The sequence below is a fragment of the Gracilinanus agilis genome, chromosome 3 (genome assembly GCF_016433145.1).
Source record: "Gracilinanus agilis isolate LMUSP501 chromosome 3, AgileGrace, whole genome shotgun sequence".
Lineage (NCBI taxonomy): Eukaryota > Metazoa > Chordata > Mammalia > Didelphimorphia > Didelphidae > Gracilinanus > Gracilinanus agilis.
In genome coordinates this window covers 196421730-196445386 of record NC_058132.1, presented here as the reverse complement: position 1 = coordinate 196445386, position 23657 = coordinate 196421730, and the positions used below count along the sequence as shown (strand labels likewise).

Genomic DNA, 23657 nt, shown 5'->3' with positions numbered 1-23657 from the left:
GGTTAAGTGACTTGCTCAGGATTACACAGCTAGGAGGTATCTGAGGCCAGATTTGGATCTAGAACCTGCCATCTCTAGATCTGGCTCTCAATCCACTGAACCACCTAGCTGCCCCTACTCTGTATTTTTAAATTTTGACTGAAACATAACAGATTCTCCTTCAATCCTTTACCTTTACCTTTGGGTGTCTCCCTACTTTAAATGTTTTTCTTGCAGATAGTGTATTGTAGAATTCTGGATTCTTAAATCTTTTATTACCATATTGTTATTTGTAAGGTGTTCTGGTTTTGATTCCTTTGTTTTTCATTAGTTTATACTGTCCTTCACATGTTTGTCTGCAACCCTTACAATCATCATTCTTCTAGTACATCATGTTTCATCACATTAATGGAAATGACAAAATTTTGGGGAATTTATTTTCCTTGTCTATGTATTAGTTTTATGAGTCTGAAGAAGGAGGAAGGAAGGAAGGTCAGAGTGGAAGAAAATGAATGTTAAAAATTAAAATCTAAAACCATAAATCATATGTGCCTAAATTCACTAATAGTTATAAACACTTAAATCAATTCAGTTTTGGTGAAGGCATGAAGCCCCAAAAGTAATACCTCTTGACCCAGTGACATCACTAGGATGTATGTGTATATTCCCTTAAGTCAAAGTAAGAAGAAAAGATTCCAACTGTACAAAAATATTTTTAACAGCTTCTTTTGTTATGACCTGGAAACTCAAATGTGATCTCTAACTATAGTGTAATAGCTGAAGAAAAATTGGTATATAATTGGGATATATTTATATATATATAAATTGGGATAGTATATATATACGTATATATAAATATATATAAATTGGGATAGTATTTATAAATATACTATCAAAGATAGGCAATTTCATTGAAAACTCAAATCATCTGAATTGCAGAGTGACCTGAAAAATAACAAGGTAATAATTGATAATAATATTGCTAGAGACTTAGAACTTTGAAAGATGTCAAAACTGATAATTTTAATGATTAACTACTATTCCAGAATACATGCAAAGAAGATCTATGCTACTATATACTGACCAAAAGGTGATGGATTAAAGATGTTGAATAAAGAGTATATTTGTGCTTTTGGAAAGAAAAACCATTGTTTGTCTATCCCCTTTTCCATGAATACAAGCATAATTGGAAATTTATTTTTATCTGAGTGTGTTTAATTCAAAATGAGGATATTTTGATATGATTCTTTTTTTAACTCCTTTTTTTGCCCCTTCCCCAAATGCTTAGATAAGTTCTGGGCAACATTAGGAGCCAGTGACCCTTTTAGGCAGTGCTAAGCTCCAGTGATTCCTTCTTTCCTGTTTATCCCTGAAAGTTTAGGTTTGGGAGACGTTGACCTGAAAGAGAAAGGCATAATTGATTGTCTGGCAGTCTCCAGGATGAGAGAGACCCTGGTGGAAGGTAATTCTTAGAGAAATCCTAACTCCTCAATAATCTACGGTGATCTCATTTTGAATTGCAGGGTGAAGTCTGCAGTATGATCAATAAGAAGTACAATGAATTCTTGCCTAGCATGCAAAGTGCCCAGGACTTGGTAACTCAGGTGGATGAACTGTGTGATGACATTGACCTGCTGAAATCCAGGGTAGAAAGTGAGGTAAGGCCAGTAAGTGCACCAACCAGACACTTGGTAATTTTGGGAAGGCAAATTACTTATTCTCATATAAAGTTTATTGAAACAATATAATTGACCCAACTCTGGTCACTCCATGCCTCAGTTTCTTCATCTGTAACATGAAAAATTTGCACCAAATAATCCCTTCTGACTCCAAATTTCTCTGGCCATTCTGTGAAACCCTTATCCAAAGTGAAAAAATGAATGAATGAATTGAAAGCATTTATTAAATGCTTACTAAAGGTTCATTGTTGGAAATGCAAATAGAAAAGTTAGACATCACCTGCTCTCAAGGAGCTCACATTCTAATGGAGGAGACATATGGAAGTCACTTGGGTAAGACATCAAAAGTAGATGTTAATGCCCCTTCTTTAATATCATTTCTACCAATAAAATTTTATCAATTTCTGCTGTTGAACCATTTGTTCATACCAAAGATTTTGGTGGCAAAACCTTTCTTTTCTGGGTCTTCAGTAGCTATGGCTTTAGCACCTGTAGGAACAGTGGCCAGGCTTCATCTTTCTAAGATGATCATCCAGGATGATGATGGGGCTTGAACAACTGCTTAGATTGTGAGGGGAGATGACTGCCAAGGTGGTGGTGGTCATCTGACTTGCTTGCCATATGTTACTTCTTTCTCCTTCAGGATACCCTGCTAAAAATCCTTCAGTGATATGTAAAAAAAAATACATCACCTGCTCTCAAGCAATGCATGGAGACAAGGAAAAGCTTGGTATTATTTCTTTCTCTTAAAGAGTTAGGTAGTATAGTGGATAGTGGGCTCAGGCCAATACTTTAGTCAGGAAGTTGAATTCAGATCAATTTTGGACACTTCTGAGCTGTGCAACAAGTCTTCTGGGCAAGTCTTGTTGATCTACCTCAGTTTCCTCAACTTTATAAATAGGGATAAAAATAGCACCTAGCTCCCATGGTCTCAGTATCACGAACTGAGATGATATAATTATAAAACACTTAGCTAGTGCCTGGCACATAGTAGGTGCTTATGAAAAAAGATAATATTGGGAATGGGGAACAATAATAAACTGGGACCCATCCATATCTCACAAGGAAAAGACAGACAGATGAATATAGGTAAACCTAGGTGCTAATGTTTAATCTCCCCATTACACTTAAATATTTCTTCCTTCATTTAAGGACAAAAGTGCTTTTCCTGATGCATTCTCAAAGTAAGTTTGAAAATGGAATAAATAACATTTTGCTTTTATATGGTGCTTTTCTCTTGTTGTTTTTTAAAAACCCGTAACTTGTCTTAGAATTGATACCAAATATTGGTTCCAAGGCAGAAGTGTGGTAAAGGCTAGGCAATGAGGATTAAGTGACTTGCCTAAAATCACACAGCTAGGAAGGTTCTGAGGCCATATTTGTACCCAGGACCTCCTATCTCTCCATCTGACTTTCTATACACTGAGCCACCTAGCTGCCCCTGCTTTTTTTTTTTTTTTTAAACACTTTTACATAAATTAACTCTAGCCTTGAGAAGAAATAGGCAAAGAACAAGAAACTAAATAAGTAATCCCTCCTATGATATTATGTGTTTTGTGGTCAGTACTGATTCATAAAAGCACAGCTCTCCAAATTGGAAGGGACCTCAGGCAAAGTCTTTTTTGAACAAGAAGCTCTACAACAGTGTATCCAGCAAGTGGTCAGCATTTGCTAGAAGTTCTCCTGTGAGAAAGTGCCCACTATTTTTCAAGACTTCCCACTTTACTTTTGGAAAGTTCTGAGAGTTAGCAAGTTTTTCCTTAGATCTGGCCACAATCATCTTTATACATTCATCCATTATTCCTAGTTCTGCCCACTCATTTCAAGCAAAACAAGCCTGATCCTGTCTGATGCTTTAATACAGTTGTCATGTTCCCCCATAGGGTTTATCTCCTTCATGCTTAACAACCCTATTTCCTTTCAACTAATGCTTATATTTTTTTGATTTTTAGGACCTTCACCTCCTTCTGAATAATCTTTAGCTTATTAGTCAATCTTCTAGATGTCATCTGACCAGGGCAGAATATAGCAAGACTGTCACCACTTTTGTCCTGGATATTCTTCCTCTTTTAATGTAGCCCATGGCTTCCATAGCATATTCTTGGGGGATAACAAACTTATAGTTCATCAAAACTCCAAGTATTTTTCAGGCAAACTGCTGTGTAGCCATGGGGATTTTGTACTAGTGGAGTTTTTCTCTCTCTCTGTCTCTGTCTCTGTCTCTGTCTCTGTCTCTGTCTCTGTCTCTCTCTCTCTCTCTCTCTCTCTCTCTCTCTCTCTCTCTCACACACACACACAAAGGGAATTCTTTGTTCTCTCTGAGTTTACTTGTGAAAGGGAATCTTTTATTTCCTTTGTCTATTTTGACTTAACACTTTGGTTAACCATAACTTAAGTACCTCTACTTAGTACCTCACCAGATTGTGAAGACAGGATTAAAGCTCCTTTGTCTACTTTTGAATTGAATCAACAAAAGCTTAAATACCCTAATTAGCACTAGGTGGAGGAGCTCTCCACCTTTTCAACTCAATCAGCCAGGAAATGAGAATTCATACCTCAATCAGCCAGGAATCTGTGAAATCTTTTGATGAGTATTCACTTCTCTAGAAGGTGAGAAGTGGTTCCTACAACACTGCTCCCTGGACAGTTTGGAAGCTGTGATTGGCCCTTGTGAAAAGGGGAAGGGACAAGAAGTCACCATAAAAAGCAAGCCCCGAACTCCTGCAGGGCAGATTGTCTTTGAGAAGATAGTCTGAAGAGATTGTCTTCTGGAGATAGTCTTAGTCTTTGAGGGAGTTTCATTGTAGACTATGGCTTGGATTGTGGGCTCTGAGCTCGACTTCTACTTGGACTCTGACTCTTGTATTACTTTGTTGGGTGAGTAAAAGCCTGATCCCTTTCCTAGCTTCTGGAGAGACTAGCTTCCATCTTGTTAGGAGGCCGTGTGGTTACTCACTACCAGCCTTCCTAGTTGAGAGCTAATTAATCTCTGTCTGGATTAAGCAGACCTGGAACAAAACATTTAGGTTGATAGGATAGACAGCTTCCTCTATCCCCCTTACATTTTTCCTCTTTATTGTTTCCTCTCTATTTGTAAATATTTGTAAATAAATTTCTGACTCAAGATATAGTAAATACTGGCGATCACATAATTTCATATAATCATTGTCTAAGCATGAATTTTAACCTTTACATCTCTCTCTCTCTCTCTCTCCCCTATCAAACCCCACCCCAGAGTAAGATTTTATATTCATTCCATTTACATTTCATTCTATTAGACTTGGCCCCATGTCCTAACATATCAAGATCTTTTGGAATTCTAATTCTCCCATCCAACATGTTTGCTATCCGTCTCAACTTAATGTTTTATGCAAATTTGACAGACATACCCACTTGGGTCTTTATGAAAAGAATTGATAAATGTTAAGTGCTTGACAGGGTCCAGCAAAGATCCCTGGGATACTCCTCTAGAGGCCTCCTTCCAGGTTAACTTTGAGTCATTAAGGATAAAGGTTTGGGTCTTTTGAGGGTCAGTTCAATTAGGACCTTATGAAATCTCGGGTAAGAAAAGGAAAACTTTAGGGACATAACCAGTGGGTTCTGAATCCAATAAGCTATACTATTGTCTGGCTGATGACTCCCTTTTTTGTCAAAAAGATTAGCATGAAATACTTTATGAAATGCCATGCTTACATCTAGGTAAACAGTATTTAAAGTATTCCCCTGATCAACTAGTTGAGCAACCCTTTTCAAAAAGAAATGAGACTAGTCCATCATGACCTGTTCTTGATGAAGCTGTGCTAAATCTTTGTGATGAGTACTTGGGGTGTTTTTTGTTTGTTTGTTGTTCACTAATGATATCTTTTAATAGTATTATTTACTCTTTATTTTTTTACCAGGAATTTCAGCAGGAATCAAAATCAGCTTTATTTGCCTCTACTTTGCAGATTCTGTTCTCTCTTCTTTTTGAAAATATTTATTAGTCTTCCTCCCATTATTTGATATTGCTTTTATTTTCATCTTTCAGAGACTATTGGCAGAGACTAAGCAATCACATTTGCCATTTTTTCTTAGTACCTTAGGAAGTGGTTTTTCTGGGATTGGAGGCTTGAACTTTTCAAGGGCAACTAAGTATTTTATCACTATAAAGTTAGCAAACATTTATTAAAAGTCTTTGCTTTACAAGGTGCTGAGCCTGACTGGGAAAACAGAAACAGAAGGAAAAATAGCCCTTTCCCTTAAGAAGCTTGTATCCCTGAGCGAGAGACAGAGTGCAAATACATAAACTAAGAGTAAGATGACCTGAGGAGGGAGAAAACACTCACAATTAGAAGACTGAGTGAAACTTTGTGAATGAGGTGGTTGGTACCTGAGTTGATTCTTGAAAGCTCAGAATTCAGAAATGAAAGAAAGGAGAGGAACCCAGGCCTGGTGGAGAGTCTGTGCAGAGGGATTGTGTTGAGGTTAGGGGGCAGCAGAGTTTTCCATTCTCTTTTAGAACATAAAGGTAATTTCCAATCCAAACATTCACCTTGGAAGAAAAAACAGAAGCAAAGAGTTGGTCGGTCTTGCCTTCACTTTTCATCCATGATCACTGGATGATCTCTCCACTCTAAGTAGTAATCCTATCTCTTCCTTGAGCTCTTCTTTCCCTAGTCCTGCCCCTCCTTGACCTACTCTTTCCCCAGCATTTCTTCCCTGTACTCTTTTTTGACCTTAATGTTCTTTGACAACTTTCCCTTCTGTGCTTTCATACCCCTGATGCTATTTTTACAGCATTTCTTATTTGTAGCTTTTGTCTTCAGTTGTTAGGAGTGACATAAAGCATTACCTGTGCCCCTAAGGTCTTCAATTTCTTGTCCCAGACTTCATAATCTTTAGCAATGCTTTCTAGATTCCTTATGATATAGTATCATTTTTGCCCTAGTGAATTCCCAGAAGTAATCATCTTGTTTGACAAGTCTTGGGAGGTTCTTTGTCACACCTTAGATGCCCTGGGAAGATAAGAGGCCCTTTTCTTGTAAATAGCTTGACAAATAGCTTGCCTTTCTAGCCCTCAGTAGGAAGTATCCAACTATCATAACTCATTTGTTTTTCTTCTGACCCTTTCTGGATTATCTCTCACTTGATCTCACCTGGGGATCCATATTATCATTCCTCAGAAGACAAAGAGCTGCTTTCTCCTCACATATTTCAGGGGTCTTCCCCCTCAGAAAGAGCCCTATTGCTATTACTTAGCTCCAAGTGTTCAGCACTCCTTTCTCTCACTGTGTGACATTTTCCCAACTTCCATCCTCCTGATACAGGTTAGAATCCCTTTTCCATTTTGATATTGATGTCCTTATTTCATTAGAAAAAAATCATTCTCCTTGAGAGTCCAAAGAATAGATGACAGGTATTTCTTGAGCTCCTTTACTTTTCTCTCCTAGGAAGAAGGCCCAGCTAAGTTTTGAGTTTTAATTAGTAGATTAAATTGTATCTCTATTCTCCATACCTGCTATAAGTAAAGTCTACAGCCCTTTTTTGATGTATCCAGTAGCTCTGCTGGAAGACTGTGACAAATTCCCTGGGAAGGTCTTCAACTACAAGTTGTTTCTTCCATCCTAATTTGTTGACACCTGGACAGCTACACCCAAGTTCCTTTCTCTTGTCTAATACTAAATTATTTTAAAAATTCTCTTCTGGGTGGGCAGCTAGATGTCTCAGTATATAGAGAGCCAGGGCTTAGAGAGAGGTGGTCCTAGGTTCAAGTGTGACCTCAGATACTCCCTTGTTGTGTGACCCTGGGCAAGTCACATAACTCCTATTCTCTATCTCTTACCATTCTTCTGCCTTGGAAACAATATATAGTATAGATTCTAAGATGGAAGGTAAGGATTTAAAAGAACAAACTTTCTTCTCTCTTAGAATTCATTATTGGTTCCAAAGCCGAAGAGCAGTAAGGGCCAGGCACTTGTGATTAAGTGACTTGCCTGGGGTCATATAGCTAGGAAGTATCTCCTTGAAGGCTGGATTTGAACTTGGACCTTTCTAACTCTGGGCCCAGCATTCTATCCATTGTGCTACTTACCTGCTCTAAAAAAATGAGCTGAACAAATATCAGATTGGAGAGATGAGGCTAGATGAAATTAATGTCATATTAGATTAATAAAAGCATAGTATCCTGAGTGAGGAAGGTTATAGTCCCTCTCTGTATAATGTGATGCTGTCCAGACCACTTTACCAATATTGTTCCAAGTGCATGTTTACTATTTGTTTAAAAACACATTTTATTTTTATTCTGAACTTAGCAAATCTCAAATAAAGTGGATATTTCCATTTATATACCAGAATAGAGAAAGGAATGTATGTGAAGCTGCATATCTCTTATGTGTAGCTTGCATTTTCTTTTAAGTATATAATACATTCATCCTGTATTTTTCAAAATTGGCCTGCTTATCTGCATTTTTGTTTTCATCTTTTCATTTTTTTAAAAAAAACATGCCTTGAGGAATATGGAGATATGTATTGCATGACAGAACTGGTATAATCTGTATCAAACTGTTTACTGCCTCAGGGAGGGGGGAAGGAAAGGAAGGAGAGAATCTGAACTGCAAAATGTCAGATAACAATTGTTAAAAATTGTTTCTACAGGGGGCAGCTGGGTAGCTCAGTGGATTGAGAATCAGGCCTGGAGATGGGAGGGAGGTCCTAGGTTCAAATCCGGCCTCAGACACTTCCCAGCTGTGTGACCCTGGGCAAGTCACTTGACCCCCCATTGCCCACCCTTACCACTCTTCCACCTAGGAGCCAATACACAGAAGTTAAGGGTTTAAAAAAAATTGTTTCTACATGCAATTGAAAAAAAAAATTTAAAGGTTTAAAAAAAAACATGCCTTAATGATCTTTCTGTTTTTCCCCTTTACTATCCTTTTCCTCCTGCCACTCTTTTTTGCAAAACCAAACAAACACAAAGCCCTTGAAACAAATATTCATAGTGAAGCAAAATGATCTCACATTGTGTCTAAAAATATGTTTTTTTTATCTTGAGTCTTCTCTGTCAAAGCAGGTACACCACATTTTTGAAAGTATAATGATAAATTGGAAAGTGAGTAGTAGATGAGGGCAGTCAGCATGAGATGGAGCTCAAAATGATGTTATAAGGGGATCCATTGAAGTAGCTGGGGAAGAAGAGATTTATTGGAAGTTAGGGGTAGAGAGGCATGATATCTCTCTTCATGTTTTTGAAAGGTTACCTTTTATAAAAGAAGAAAAAAAATTTTTTTTACTTGAAAGCAAGAGAGAAGATCTAGGGCCAGTGGTGGGAACTGCTTAAAAATGAGTTTGGGCTGTGTGACCCTGGGCAAGTCACTTGACCCCCATTGCCCACCCTTACCATTCTTCCACCAAGGAGCCAATGCATAGAAGTTAAGGGTTTAAAAAAAATGAGTTTGGGCTTAATGTGAGGTGGAACTTCTTGATAGAGTTGCCCAAAATGGAATGGTCTGTCTTCCAGAATAGTGATTTCTTCTTCTCTGAAAGTGGGTAAGAGGAAGTTAGATAACCACTTGTCAGGGCTATCAGAGGGATTTGTGCTTCAAGTAGGGCTTGGATTAAATGACTTCTGAGGTCCTCTTCAAGTTCTAATATTCTGTAATTCTGCATTTATTATATAAAATTTATTATATAAAAATTTATTATATAAAAATCATCAATGATCAGAATTATGACCTCATGATACTAGAGAATTTTTAATTCTTTAAGGGATTAGTTATTCTCTGTTTTTCATAGCAAGAAATGAGACAGATACATTTTAGAAAGGTTTTTAATAATATGTGAAATGAAATTTTTTTTGGATAACTCAGCTAATTAGAAAATTGACTTAACAAGGGGTAGCACAAGAGATAGAGCACCAGGCCTAGAGTCAAGAGGACCTAGGTTCAAATGTGGCTTCAGACATTTCCTAACTGTATGCCTGAGCAAGTCACTTGATTCCATTTGTTTAGTCTTTGCCACTCTTCTGTTTTAGAATTGATACTAATGCAGAAGGCAAAGGTTTAAAAAAATTGACTTAATAATACCCTATTCAATAAACCTTTATTAGTGCTTCAGAAGGTCTGTGAATTCACTGATGTATTTTCTTTATCAATGCAATTAACCCATCTTCCATACTTTAATAGACAATTTTTTAAATTTTTGTGGCCAAAAGTAGTAATCATCTCTTGGCCACATTTCTAGTGATTAAATAGTTGGGTAAATTCTCTAACTTATGGACTTCTATTGGGCTTCTTGTAGGCTTTCTAGTTTGCTAGTTGGGTAATTGCTTCTGCTTAGCTGGCAAAACCTATAAGAGCTCAGACTCACCACCATACCACGATAAAATATCAGCATTAGATTTACTGATTAAATGAGTTTTTAATCAAATGGCAACTCTTCTGTAATCCTAGCACAATTCAGGTAATGTTATTGAAACACATTTTCCTATATCTACCTTATCAAAAGTATCAACATTAATACATTAATAAAGTTTTCATTATAAATTGATTAAATATTTCATATGCATTGTTTTACTGGTGATGGCGCATTATAAAAGGAAATGTATTTTTGATATGCTAATTAGGTACAACAAGACCTTCATGTGTCCATTGCAGAATTTACACAACTGAAGCAGCAGTTAGAAAGAGACACAGTTATCCTGAGCATGCTTAAACAACTTCAAGAGGTCAGTATGTTTGGACTGAATTTTGTAGGGGAATAGAGGTATTCATTCATTTAATAAACCTCATTGTTGAGGGAGCCTTTTTGGCGTTTTGCATTCTTTATCCTATAAAGCCAAAAGGGGCTAAATGCTTAGATACTCATATAAGTCTTATCTTTTTTCAGTTTTCTACTGCCATTGAAGAATATAATTGTGCCTTATCGGAGAAAAAGTATGTTGCTGCTGCTCAACAGCTGAAAAAGGTACTAAAGGGTTTCTCCAGAAAATGGACAGTAATGTTCTTTTTATTTTGCTTTGTTCTGTCAACATAGAAAGAATGTGTTACCTTCTCTGAGGCCAAACTATCTATTAACAAACAGTGTCCATTTCACCACCAGGCACAGAACTGTTTGAAGTTGTTAAAATCCAGGAAAGGCTTTGAATTACAGATTTTCAAATCCCTCAGTGTGGAGCTCACAATCCAGAAGCAGAACATACTCTACCACCTTGGGGAAGAGTGGCAGAAACTGGCTGTGTGGAAGCTTCCTCCATCCAAAGGTAAAACTCTTCTTCTGGGATCTGGTTTTGCTTCCATTTTGCCATGGACATGTACTCTTTGTTTTTTATATTAAAGGCAGAGAAACATTTACTCCATCCAAATTTTTTATTGAGTACTTGATTTGTGTTTAGCCCCTGACATGGATGGGGGTGAGGCTAGAAGATACTAGATTAGAATCAGACACTCTGGGTTATAGTCCCAGCTCTACCTGCCATTTGCTGGACCATATGCAGATCAATCCTCTTCCACTCCCATCCCCTCTCAGCTTCAGGATGCTTCTCTGCAGAATAAAACATGTTGTCCTTAACTCTGCCTACTTGACAGGGTTATTGTGAGGTTCAGATGAGATAAGGTAGGTGAAAATGTTTTGGACTCTAAAACATCCTGTAATGTGAGTTGTTATTGTGTGAAAGAAATTATAATCCTACATCCTTTACTCACTCTGTCTCTCCCTCCCCCTCAAAAGAGGCTTACAGTAGAACTGAGTAGACTAGGCAGATCCATAAGAAAGGGTTAAGTGACCATGCAAAGAGAATACCAATCAACAAATTAGTCAGCAAGTGTTAGTGAGCTCTAACTCTGTGTGAGGTCCTGGTTTAGGCAGTATAGACAGTAGACCCAAGTGAATCTTTTACACAAGTAAAAGATCCTTACCAATGAGGAGCTTATTGTGTAGTTTGGGAGATAATTCAGTAGGCAGTTGAAGAGCCTAGATAAGGAGTAAAAACACTGAGGACCAGAAGAGAAGGTAAGGTAGAGACCACTGAGATCAAATGAGACCATATATGTAAAGTGCCTTTAAAACCTTAAAAGTATCATGTGATTATCAATTGCTATTAATATTATTATAGGTTGGATTAGTTAATGGAATGCCTCATGGACAAAATTGACCTTGAGCTGGCCTTTGAAGAATGGGTAGGATATGGGCAGAGTGGAGATGGAATGATATTCCTTCTGGGAACAATAATATATGCAAGTGCTTACTCAGGAGTGACCATAGGATCACTGGATGTCCTTAGATTTCATCTAGTGCACCCACCACATTTTACGGATAAGGAAATTGAGGCCCAGGAAGTCTAAGTTCATACTCAAGGCCTTACAGGTACTTAATAGTAGAGCTGGGATTTGAATTCCTGTGATACAACTTATATGACCTTGGACAAGTCACTCAGTCTTCTTGGCCCTTAGTTTCTTCATCTGTAAAATGACAGGACTAGACTAGATGACTTCTAAGGTCCCTTCTAGTTCTAGGTTGATTATCCTTTGATTTAATGAAAGAAATATTAGGAACAGAGATTGATAATAGTTTGTGCACGAGGGTCATAGCAAATCGTAGGATTTAGAGTTGGAAGGGACCTTAACAATCTTGTCCAACACATTTTACAGATGAGGAAACCGAGTCTCATGTAGAATCATGAATCCAGAATTAGGTAGGAAGTAATAGTGCCAGGCCTTTATTGCTTGTTAAAAGAGAAAAAAAAAAGGTAATTTGGTATGGAGTCAAATTGTGAAATGTTTTCAGTTTGCAACTTTTTAAATAGTACTTGAGCTTTTATGTAAAACTCTTTTACATAAGAGTTTTTTTTCCTGGATCTAAATTATTTATGTTAAATTAAGTCACCATTCTTTAGAGAAAAGTTCACTATTTTTCATATCATTACTTCTCCAAAATGTTTCCCATTTAGTTTATATCAGACATTTTGAAGAGAGAGTGCCATGGTAAATTTCTATGTCTTGTCTGCTGAGTAGGTTCATCAGAAGATGAGATGAGAGCTGGCTTGAATTTTTAGTAACACATCATACCAGCACAGGTTGTTTTATAGGTTGTCATGATAGGGAGCAAAATAAAGGAGATATAAAAAAAAATTGAGGCTTAGAGTTCTATTTTCTTCATTCATTGAATAACATTTCTAAACATGTGTTATATACATAGGTTCATCTTTCAGCTCTCAAGTGATGTCATAAAATCACTGTTTGAAATGTCAAAAAATTGGAACGTCCTGGTCTCCCAAGAACAGAATGATTGCCTTTGTATTTCTTGCTCTGTTTCATGGCTTTCCCCATATCTTGGACAGATCAGTACTGAACCAAAAAATTATCTCCAGTAGTGGTACTCTGAGTCTGTAATTTAGGATCCTGGAACCAGCGTTTTGCTGGTAGAAAGATGCTTAGAGATCATTCAGAATACCTTGCCTTGGTCATTCAGCTAGAACTAGAGCTAGGATCAGGTCTTTGACCTTTCTTCAGTACACTTTCCATTATATTGTTCTCCTTTCTGTCTGGTTCATGCTGCAACTCAGACATATTTACATATATATCAAAAAGGAACCCTATGGATATATTTTAGTTCTCTCTAGGGCGTGTAGACTTAGAAGTATTTGGTGATTGCATTTATGTGACAGTTAATGATGGTTTGCTTTTTCCTTTGAAGTTAGCAGCTTGGAATCTACCTTGCAGACAGAACTTCACTTGTGTACCAAACCATCCCAGAAAGAAGATGAGACCCCGGGCCCCCCTCTCAGCTCTGTACTCTTGGCATTTGCTCTTATTGGCGAGCTGCACACCAAACTTAAGTCCTTCAGTAAGTTGGATACTTTGTTTCATGGGAATGAAATCTCAGAAAGCCTTAATAGAGGAAAGAAGAAGGTGGAAACTGAAAGTGATTCTCTATGAGAGGTCTGTACTATGTAGTGTGGGATTTGGTCCTGGGATTCATCAAGGTAGAATTGTCCTAAAGTGATCATCTCTTTCATTGAAACCACCTAGGTCTTTTGTCACTGGCTTCTGCAAATTGATTTAGTTGATTATCAAAAGTTACACTTCAGGGGCAGTGAGGTGGCTCAATAGATAGAGTGTCAGGCCTGGAGTTGGGAGGACCTGGGTTCAAATCTGATCTCAGATACTTCCTAGCTGTGTGATCTTAGGAAAATCACTTCACCCTAGTTGCCTAGCCCTTACCCTCCTATCTTCAGAGTTGTTACTAAGACGGAAGGTAAGGGCTTAAGAAAGAAAAAAAAGTTCTACTTTAATACTTGAAGGGTCTGTGATTGTATTAGTGTGGGTATTCCCTCTATTGATACAGACTGCTAGTTTTCCATGTTTTTGTGGACTGTTTAGTGCACTGTTGGGGCAGTAAGTGTGTGGTGGTGAGCTTCTTTGAACCTAATTAGGGCTCCCCTTCGACAGTTCATCATGAGGTCTGTACTCATTTATGTTGGACCTGCTAGAGCTTGTACTCTATTAGTATAGCCTTTGTGAGAACCCAGGGTCAAATCCATGCCACAGTGAGGCATGAATCTGGACTTAGGAGGACCTGAGTTCAAATCTAGCCACTTATTAGCTGTGTGACTTTGGGCAAGTCATTTAACCTATCTGCCTCAGTTTCTTTATAAAATGGCACCTTCCTTAAAGAGTGGTTGTGAGGAACAAAGGAGATAACATGTACAGTGCTTTTCACAAGAACTGTATAAATGCTAGCTATTATTATTATTGCTCTTAAAAATCAGTAGATTGCCTAAGAAACTCCAATAGATAGCTCCCTGTAATAATAGGGAATCATAGTGTATGTATTTGTCTTTATATAATTTTAGACCTGGCTTTGGAGACATTACAATTTTTATAAGTCTCTTTTAGTGATTTAAAAATTTTCGTGACTTTTAAAACTTTTTTTGTAATTTATTTTTAGGTCAGTTGCTACTCAAATACATCATTAGGCCCTTGGTCTCCTATCCATCCCTCCATGCCCTTATTGATACCCATCCAGACATGGTTGTCTTTCGATTTGAGTCTGTGGCAACAGACTTGGAACATTCATCTCCACCTGAGGTTTTTACAAAGATCAGGCTGGTGCTAGAAGTTCTTCAGAAACACCTGTTGGGTATGTAACCTGGAAACATTATGTCTTTGCTTTGGAACAGTGATGCTTGGGGTCAGTCAGGTGGTACAGTACATAGAGAACTGGACCAGGAGTCAAGAAGAACTGAATTCAAACCTGGCCTCAAGCATTTACCAGCTTTATGACCCTGGGCAAATCACAAAACCTGTTTGCCTGAGTTTCCTCATCTGTACAGTGGAGATAATAGCACCTATGTGCTCCTTCCCAGTAGCACCTAGCATTACATGAATGCTAGCTATTAATGTTTCTAAAGATTCCTTGTTTCTAAAGTTGTATATATATTAGAAGTCTGACCATTCAGAGGGCCTGAGAATGTGTGTAGGAATGGGGAGGGTTGAAGGGGTGATGGAGAAGAACATAACAATTGTGCTTCTGGAGTAGAACAACCTGTGCTTCTCTTCCTGCATCACAGACTTATCAGTACCAAAAATAGCAAGTCTAGCAGTGATCAGTATCTTACATATTACAGTACAGTTATAATCTATAGTAATGGCATTCATTAGTTCTAGGTAATCATGAAATTAGGTGAAATAGCATTATCAATCAATAGACATTAAATGCCCATTCTGTGCAAGGCACTTTGAAATACAAAGGCAGGAAGTGTTTTATAAGAAAAATTTAAGGGGCTGGTAGGTGGCACAGTGTGCCAGCCTTGGAATTGGGAGGACCTGAGTTCAAATCTGGCCTTAGATACATTCCTTTTTTTTTTTTTTTAATAACCTTTACCTTTTAGAATCAGTACTTTGTTTTGGTTCCAAGACAGCTGAGTGGTAAGGATTAGGTAATGGGGATTAAGTGACTTGTCCAGGGTCTGAGGCCAAATTTAAAACTGGGACCATCTGTCCACTGAGCCACCTACCAGCCCCTGCCTTAGATACTTTATAGCTGTGTGACCTTGTGTAAGTCACTTAACCTCATTTGCCTATCCCTTTCCATTCTTCTGTCTTAGAACTGTTACTAAGACAGAAAGTAAGGGTTTTTTTTTTTTTTAAAAAAAAAAGAAAAATATTGTAAATGGTCATGTGGGAATTTGCTGCATTCTGTGTATTTGTTATGAGGTTTTAGTTTATTACATAATTGTAGGGGAGGGAAGTGGGAAGGACAGATAATAAATAGGGGGAAAAAGAGGTGGGACCAAATGGAGAAAGCAATTCTTTATGATAGCTTTTCACTCTGGTTCATAGGTTTTGGTCCTACAATTTATCTAAGTTGAATTGCCTTGAATTACTTTTTATCGTGCCAGCTTTGTTTTTTGACTTTTAGCTCCTGAAGATTATTTTGTAGTTATTGTGGCAGGCTTTGATTATAACACATTCACAATGGTTGGGGTATTAGTATGTGGAATATACCTTTGCTATTATATTTAGTTGTTAAGGAGCACTTACGATTTTATGGCTCATAGTAATTTATCATAGTCAGATTCCTGTTTTAACTGCAGGGAAAATAGGAAATGAAGTGTCCATAATAATGGTGATGAAGAATGGGATAAATAAATGGAGTGTTTCAGTGAGGGAAAGCACTATCACAGCAAGAGCTGTGTGCTTGAAACACAGAAAGTCATTCAATCTGTTATCTTGTGTTTTATATCAGCAACATTGGTTTAACACTGTAATTATGTCTGTAACTCAGATTTTACATGGTATAATTCAGTAGCATACTTGAAACATTTGCCACTTGTGTGTCCTGGTCACCATACTGCCAAAAAATATCTTTCTTTGAGAGATTTTGCTTTCCTTCTTCCTTGCCTTTTGTCTTTTTTTTTTTTTTTTAATTCTATCTAAGTTGTCTTGTTATCAAACACTTTTAGCTGTGGATTGAAAAGGATGAAAAGATAGCTGATATACTTAGAATTTGCTTTTCTGGAAGTAATAAACTGTTAGTTCTTGTGAAAACAATATCTGTCTTATAGTTTTGCTAGTGCATGAAAGAGAAAAAAAAAAAAGCCAACTTTCTTAAATTGCAGTCTCTTTGTGAGGACTCCCTGTCTTTAAAAAGAGAAGAGCATCCATTTATCTTTTTTTTTTTTTTTTTAAATCCTTACCTTCCATCTTAGAATTAGTCCTATGTATTGGTTCCAAGGCAGAATAGTGAAGGGCTAGGCAATAAGGGTTAAATGACCTACCCAGTGTCACACATCCAGGAAGTCCGAGGTCAAATTTGAACCCAGGACTTCTCATCTCTAGGCTTGGCTTTCAATATGCTAGGCCACCTAGCTGCTTCTTATTTTTAAAATATGAACCACCCTCTTCCCAGATGATTCTGTCCTTGGTCAAATTTTTTTGAGACATTATTACCTTTTCTTGGTTTTATTCTAATTTGTCTGACTGTTCTTTGCTGGATTGTCACCCCAATCCTATTTCCTAATTGTGGGTATATTCCAGGGTTCAGTCCTGGGGCTGCTTCTTCTCTTTACTCCTAGAAGTTTTCATGAGTTCATCTATCATCCCTATGCAGATGACTCCCAAATCCAGTTCCAGTGTCTTTCCTGACCTCCAGTCCTGTGTCACCTACTGCCCATCAGACATTTTTAACTGGATATCCCATCAGCATTTCAAATACAACATGTTCAAGACAGAATTCATCATCTTTTCTGCCCAAACTCACCCTTTTTTCAGGCTCCTGTGTTAACAATTATGGAGTTATCTTGACTCTTCACTTTTTTTTATTCGACATAGCCAGTCATTTGTCAAGTTTTGCCATTTGAAAAAAATGTCTACAACATTTGCCTCCTTTTTTCTCACACACTACACTTCTAGTTTAGGCCCTAAGTACTTCTCACCTAAATTATTGTAATATCTGCCTAATTGTTTTCCTGCCCCAAGCTTCTCTTTTCTCCATTCCATCTTCTGTACAACTGCTGCCAAAGTGATTTTTGCAAAGTGTAAGTCTGACTGTGACAGTCTGCTTATTCATCAGCATCCTCCTCCTTTACCCCAGTTATCTCAAAGTCAAATACATAATCTTTTTATGGCATCTAAAGTCTTTTACAGGCCGATCTTCATTTATTTATTTATTTTATTTATTATTTTTATTTCTTTATTTCTTTTTATTTCTTATTCATACTGTGGTCCAACAAAATGGCTTTTTGTTCTTCCCAAAGGATGCTCCATCACATGATGCCTTTTCTGCACCTCCAACCCCTGGCCTTGTATTGGTATCTTTCTCCTCTGTATTATCTTTATTTATATTGTATATTCTTATATATTTTGTGTATATATACTGATGTATCTGTTTATTCATATATACATGTGTCCCTCACATCTCTTCATTGACTTTACAGTGTTATTGTTATATAAATTGTTTTCTTGGTTCTACTCAACTCACTCTTCATCAGTTCATAAGTGTTTTCTAGATTTCTCTGAAACTATCCCTTTCCTTTTTTCTTAAAGGACATTAATAGTCCATCATGTTCATATGCCATAAACTTGTTGAGCTATTCTCCAGTTGATGAGTACCCTCTCAAACTCCAGTTCTTTGCCAGCACAAAAAGAGCTGTTTTAAACATTTTTGTACATATAGTTCCTTTTCCACTTTGATCTTGTTGAGGTATAGATTCAGTAATGTTTACCATCATAGTTCAAAGAACATCATTTAATCCTCACTCATTACTGGTACTGATTCTAAATAATAGAATTAAACAGAAAGCCAGAGAATACTGGATATGGTGAAACATGAGGATGAATTCCATATTTGCTCCACAATGACTTTTTGAAACTCTTTGTAAATTTTCAGTATTAAAACATAGTTCCATAAGCTGTTGAAAATTACTGAAAACATTAGGAGCAATATGTAAATGGATTTCTAAATGGATGAATTCACTCAATAAACATTTATTAAGTGCTTACTACAAAAAGCTTCAGAGATTCATAGAAATTGTAATTGTTCTTGTTATTATTACTACTTATATAGGATACTGTGCTAGGTCCCAGAGGATCCTCACGAGAAGAGCTGAACGAATGCAGGTGAATACATCTAATGAAAGGATACATCATTGTGATAGATATGGACTCAGAAAAGAGAAAGTTATTGGAAATATAAATGCAGGGGGTGAAACAAATATCTAGTTTTACTGTGATTAAGATGGATTAATCACACAAAAGTTAAAGGAAAACTTATAAAACCACTGAATTTTGGCATGAAGGCAATAATAAAAATTTCAATAAGTAGCTGCAACAAGATAATGGCAAGGCAAGGAAGATATTTGTACTTGCAGTTTTAAGTTTCATGCTATTGTGAAATTATATAAACCTAAAAGTATGTAACATCAAAGTGTTAATGACCAAGTACTGTAGCTGCAATAAAGAGGGAGTAGTTTTCTTTGTACATCCTCCTCCACCACCCCCTCCCAATTTTGAGAAGAAAATCAAGAAAATTAATATCCTGTGTATACTCACCCCCACTTGGCACACATACCTTTTATTCTACTTCTAAAGAGCAGCTCCTGCTTTAGAGTAGGCTACTTTAAGCAAAATGAGCTTTCCTGTTGCCTGGGTAGGATTAAAAGAAAGGCATCTACTGTGGTTAGAAGAATGGTAAAAGTAATCAGTATGCATTCTCTTGTCACCTTCTTGTTTATCTTTGCCACCTTAGAATCTTACCAGGGTTAGGAATATAGGACTCTTGCCTTCCTGTATCACACCTCCTTCAAATCTTCTGATCATTGTACTCTTGTAATTTTTAAATTTGAAAGGAAAGAACATCTTAAGCATAGTCAGTAGTCAGTAAACATAAGTACCTACTGTACCAGGCACTATGCTGAGTTCTGGGGCTACAAATTTAAAAAATAAATAAATAAAAAGGACAGTCCCTGCCCTTAAGAGCTTATGGTCTAATGGGGGAAAACAACATATAAGAAAGCTGAAAAATGGGGTTGTGAGGGGTAAACATAGATGTTATAGAAAGTTGTAGTGTGGAAGAATAATTTGATTTGTTTGGTTGTGTCAGGTAGTTCAGCTGTTAAATGGAAGTCATTAAGAGATAGATTTCTACACAATATGAAGAAAATCATCTTGTTTAAAAATGGAATGGCCTCCTTATGAGGAAATGAATGCAGTGTGATTGAATATCTTCTACTGGATGATGACTCGTTATGAATGTTGTAGAGGCAATTCCATGTTTTTTGTAGGGGCTCGCAACCTAAGACCCCTTTCCCACTCTTAACGCTATGATTTCAGCCCCTTTTATGTGCATATCTTATTATGTGGTAGGTGCTAAATAAGTGTTCATTAAGGATTCTCTTAACTTTCTAATAGCTAGAGCTGTCCTATGTTATATTAAAGGAGGTCACTAACTCTATTTGATGTATATGAAGATGATGTACAGAGAGGATAGGATGATACTTCTCTTTTATAGCAGTTGCCCAGGCAGGATCCTTCAGGTCAAAGTGGTTTGTCCCTTCAGGACCCACCTGGGGTTAATTGATATTAAATTGGGGTCTTCAGCTGGGATAACGTTGATAATCTGACTGCTTGTCTCTCTTCCCAAATAAGCTTTGGAAACCAATTCAGGAAGGTACTTTAAACTTTGTATATATTTGATAAGAAGGATAATGGTAAGGGATTGAGGCGTTAGGAGACCCTACTTAAATTGCTACTAATGAATCTCTAACTGCAGGCAATGAAGAATCAAATGATAGCTTCCCTCTGGTCCAGCCTGGCCAGGGCTAAACCAAAGTAGGTAAACTGCTGGGAAATCTTCAGCTTCTTCTTCTGTAGATCTTAAGCCTTAACAGTTGAGATATAACCACCCCTTCCACCCTCTTCTTCGTCTCCTGCCCACTTCCGATCCCTCCCGGGCCCTGGGAAGCCTAGATAACTAAGATGGTGAAACTCCTAATATCTAGGGGCAGTAGACACAGAGATGGTGGTCAAGTACAGGTTGATAACAGTACAGGAAAACACAGGAGGAGCTTGCAGAGTAGTGTTTGCAACTCTCTATCTCCAAGACCAGGATCCACACTGATCTCTAGCCTCAGGACAGGAGCAGACCCAGAACTTCTCTCAGTGTTCTCAACTGCCCCCTCCTGAGTCCTGCATGCCTCTGAACATTCTATCCAACTGACTTATCTGTCAATCATTGAGTGAACTTCAAGCTCCCAGAGATTCAATATAACACCTACAATACCATATGGATTAGATCATGAATTGCTTATTTCTTAACACATTTAGAGACTACATAGCCATGTGCCAAAGATGTTATAGCAAACATTGGATATTGGATAAGAAGTTAGATTTAACTCCCAAGGTTATTTCCAACTCTGACTCCCTAATTTCCTATTCAGATTATGTAATAAATTACAAGATCATAACCCTTTCATTTTACAGAAGAAACCGATGCTTAGCTTAAATAACCTACTCAAGATCACATGAGTAGCAAGTGGGGTTTTGAACTGGGATTTGATCCTCTGATTTCAGATCTAGTATACTGCTACTATACCACACTGACACATCCTTCTTTCTTTCTCTTATGCACAATTTTGCATGAATTAATGTTTTGCCCTAAAATGAAGAATTGCTGTAGAAAGGGAGAAATATTAGGAGTTTTAGGTTATTTTTCCTCCTGTTAGTGTGGATCTGGTATTCTTAAGTTAAAAAAGGCTGAAAATCTCTGTCTGAGAGATTTGCCTCAGTGCTGAATAGACCTATTCACATCATTTCAACCAAATATATTGTCTAATTCATGGCCAACAAAGATTTTTTTTTGCCTAAGACTTATCTATATTTGTTGTAGCAATATAGAATTGAGTGATTAAATCTTATCATCAGCTCTCACCTGGATTATTACAATACTTTCCTATTTGGCCACCCTGCCTATAGTCTCTTCCTAGTTCAAGCCATCCTCTGTGCAGTTACCAAAGTGATTTATCACTCCCCTACTTAGTAAACTTCATTGACTCCTTGTTACTTCTAGGATAAAATATAAATTTCTCTGTTTGGATTTTAAAATCCAACAACCTGGCCTCAGTCTGCTTTTTCTGCTTCATTATTTATTATTTCCATGAGTGACATGATTTGGGTAGATGTCCGAGTGTCTCATTAAAGGTATTATTGGTATTAAAGGTTTTAAATGGTTTATTTCATTCCAACAAACACTGGCATTAGTTAGAACAGTATTAAATGATAACAGAGATATCAAGGTTGTAGTAGACTGGTAGTCTCTTTCCTGCATGCTAATGTTCTGTCAAATAGACCTTCTACTTCATGTCTCATACATGATACCCCATATTCTGTTTCTTTACTTTTGCTGTGACTGCCCTCTATGCCTGTAATCTATTCCCTTTTCTTTCCTTTTCTTAGAAGGCCTTGTTTCTTTTAAGATTGGGGTTACACACTTCCTATTACATGTACTCTTCCTGATTTCCCCAGCTGCTAGTGCCCTCTCTCACCAAACTACTCAAAATTCATTTTGAATATATTCAATTTGTACTTTTTCACATGTATATATTTTCTCCCATGAGAGAATGTCATTTTTATATTATCTCTGGCACAACACTTGTCATATAGAAAATTGTTTTAAAAACCCTCGTTGATTGATTATCACAACATACATTATGAGAGCTTGATTTGCCGTCTTAGATGACATATGACATCTAGTGAAACAATAGATCTTGGATCAACTTTTTTTTTTTTAGTTCTGAGTAGAGATACATAGGAGCCTCTTAGTAGAATGAGTATAAAAATGGGAATGAAGAAAATGTGGGAAAGAAGACAGAGAAAAGAAAAAGTGTAATTAATAAGTGGCCATATTTGGTAGAGTTGAAAAATTTTATTGATTATTCTTTTAGATATTACTAAATACTCTGGAACTCATGAAATTCGAAGATGCACTCATTATTGTGAATCCCAATAATGCTGCAAAGATTTTATGTTATAACTTAACCAGTTGTCTCCCAAATGTAAGTTAAAAGATAAACACTATAATGCATATAAGAATGCAAAAATATTAGAAAACAGCCACTAAAAAAGTTATTGGGATAGAGTCATAAATAGATTGGGTGAATGGACCCTGTTCAGTAAATCTGATATTGGGTTTTTGATAAATTAACAAATAAGTGGTGCTTATTGGTAGTGTTCAACTAAGATAAATCAAGAAACCATTTAGGGAGTAGAAGAGCAACAGCTTTGGCAGAGGTGCTAAAATGGATCTGGAAATGAGGGATATTTGGGTAAATAAAATTTATCATCTTAACAACTGGAGAGCAAATGTCATCAAGTACCTGGGTATCAACTTAAATAGCAGCACATATATACTTGTGGAACCAAATTACAGTTCAGTGGTAGATGATTATGATGTAGTTGGCTAATGTCTTATTTTTAGTTATGCTGTTTGAAAGATGGATTTCTCTGAGTGACAAAAATATGGTAATAATAATAATAGCAATTGTGGAAAATACATTGTCCATCACAGTATGTCTAGACGGTGGTAGAATTGTGTGAACTGTTTCCTTCTACTTTCACCTCCCACCATCTTAACTTGGAAGATACTTGAAGACTGGAGGAGAGGGTATAAAAAGAAAAAACAATAATTTGGAATATTATAATTTCTTGCCATGAAGTTTGCTTATTAAGATAAACCCTTTTCTTTGAATTTAGACTTGCATCTTGGTGATGATTTGGAAGATGAAAAAGTATCTAAGATTGTATTGGCAGAGATTGTGGGCGACATGATCTGGGAAGATATGTCTGAGTGTCTTATTAAAGATTGTTTGGTTTATTCCATTCCAACAAATAGCAGCAAGTTAGAACAATATGAAGAGGTAAGAACAGAGATGCCAAAAAGGTTGAGGTTGACTGTTAGTTGCTATAGATATGTTTTCTTTAATAGTTTATTGCAAATTAAGAGGATCTTTAAGTGAATTAAATCACTATT

At 36.9% G+C, this 23657-nt stretch overlaps 1 protein-coding gene across 1 annotated transcript in view; it reads left to right on the top strand.

The window, feature by feature from the left end:
• Positions 1-23657, top strand: part of ZW10 (zw10 kinetochore protein) — a 52239-nt gene that overhangs the window by 13712 nt on the left and 14870 nt on the right. The window contains exons 2-9 of the mRNA XM_044666329.1: positions 1503-1637; positions 10258-10359; positions 10521-10598; positions 10734-10893; positions 11504-11506; positions 13326-13475; positions 14580-14771; positions 23381-23544. Of these exons, the coding sequence (XP_044522264.1) occupies positions 1503-1637; positions 10258-10359; positions 10521-10598; positions 10734-10893; positions 11504-11506; positions 13326-13475; positions 14580-14771; positions 23381-23544 (984 nt within the window). The remainder of the gene's footprint in view (positions 1-1502; positions 1638-10257; positions 10360-10520; positions 10599-10733; positions 10894-11503; positions 11507-13325; positions 13476-14579; positions 14772-23380; positions 23545-23657) is intronic.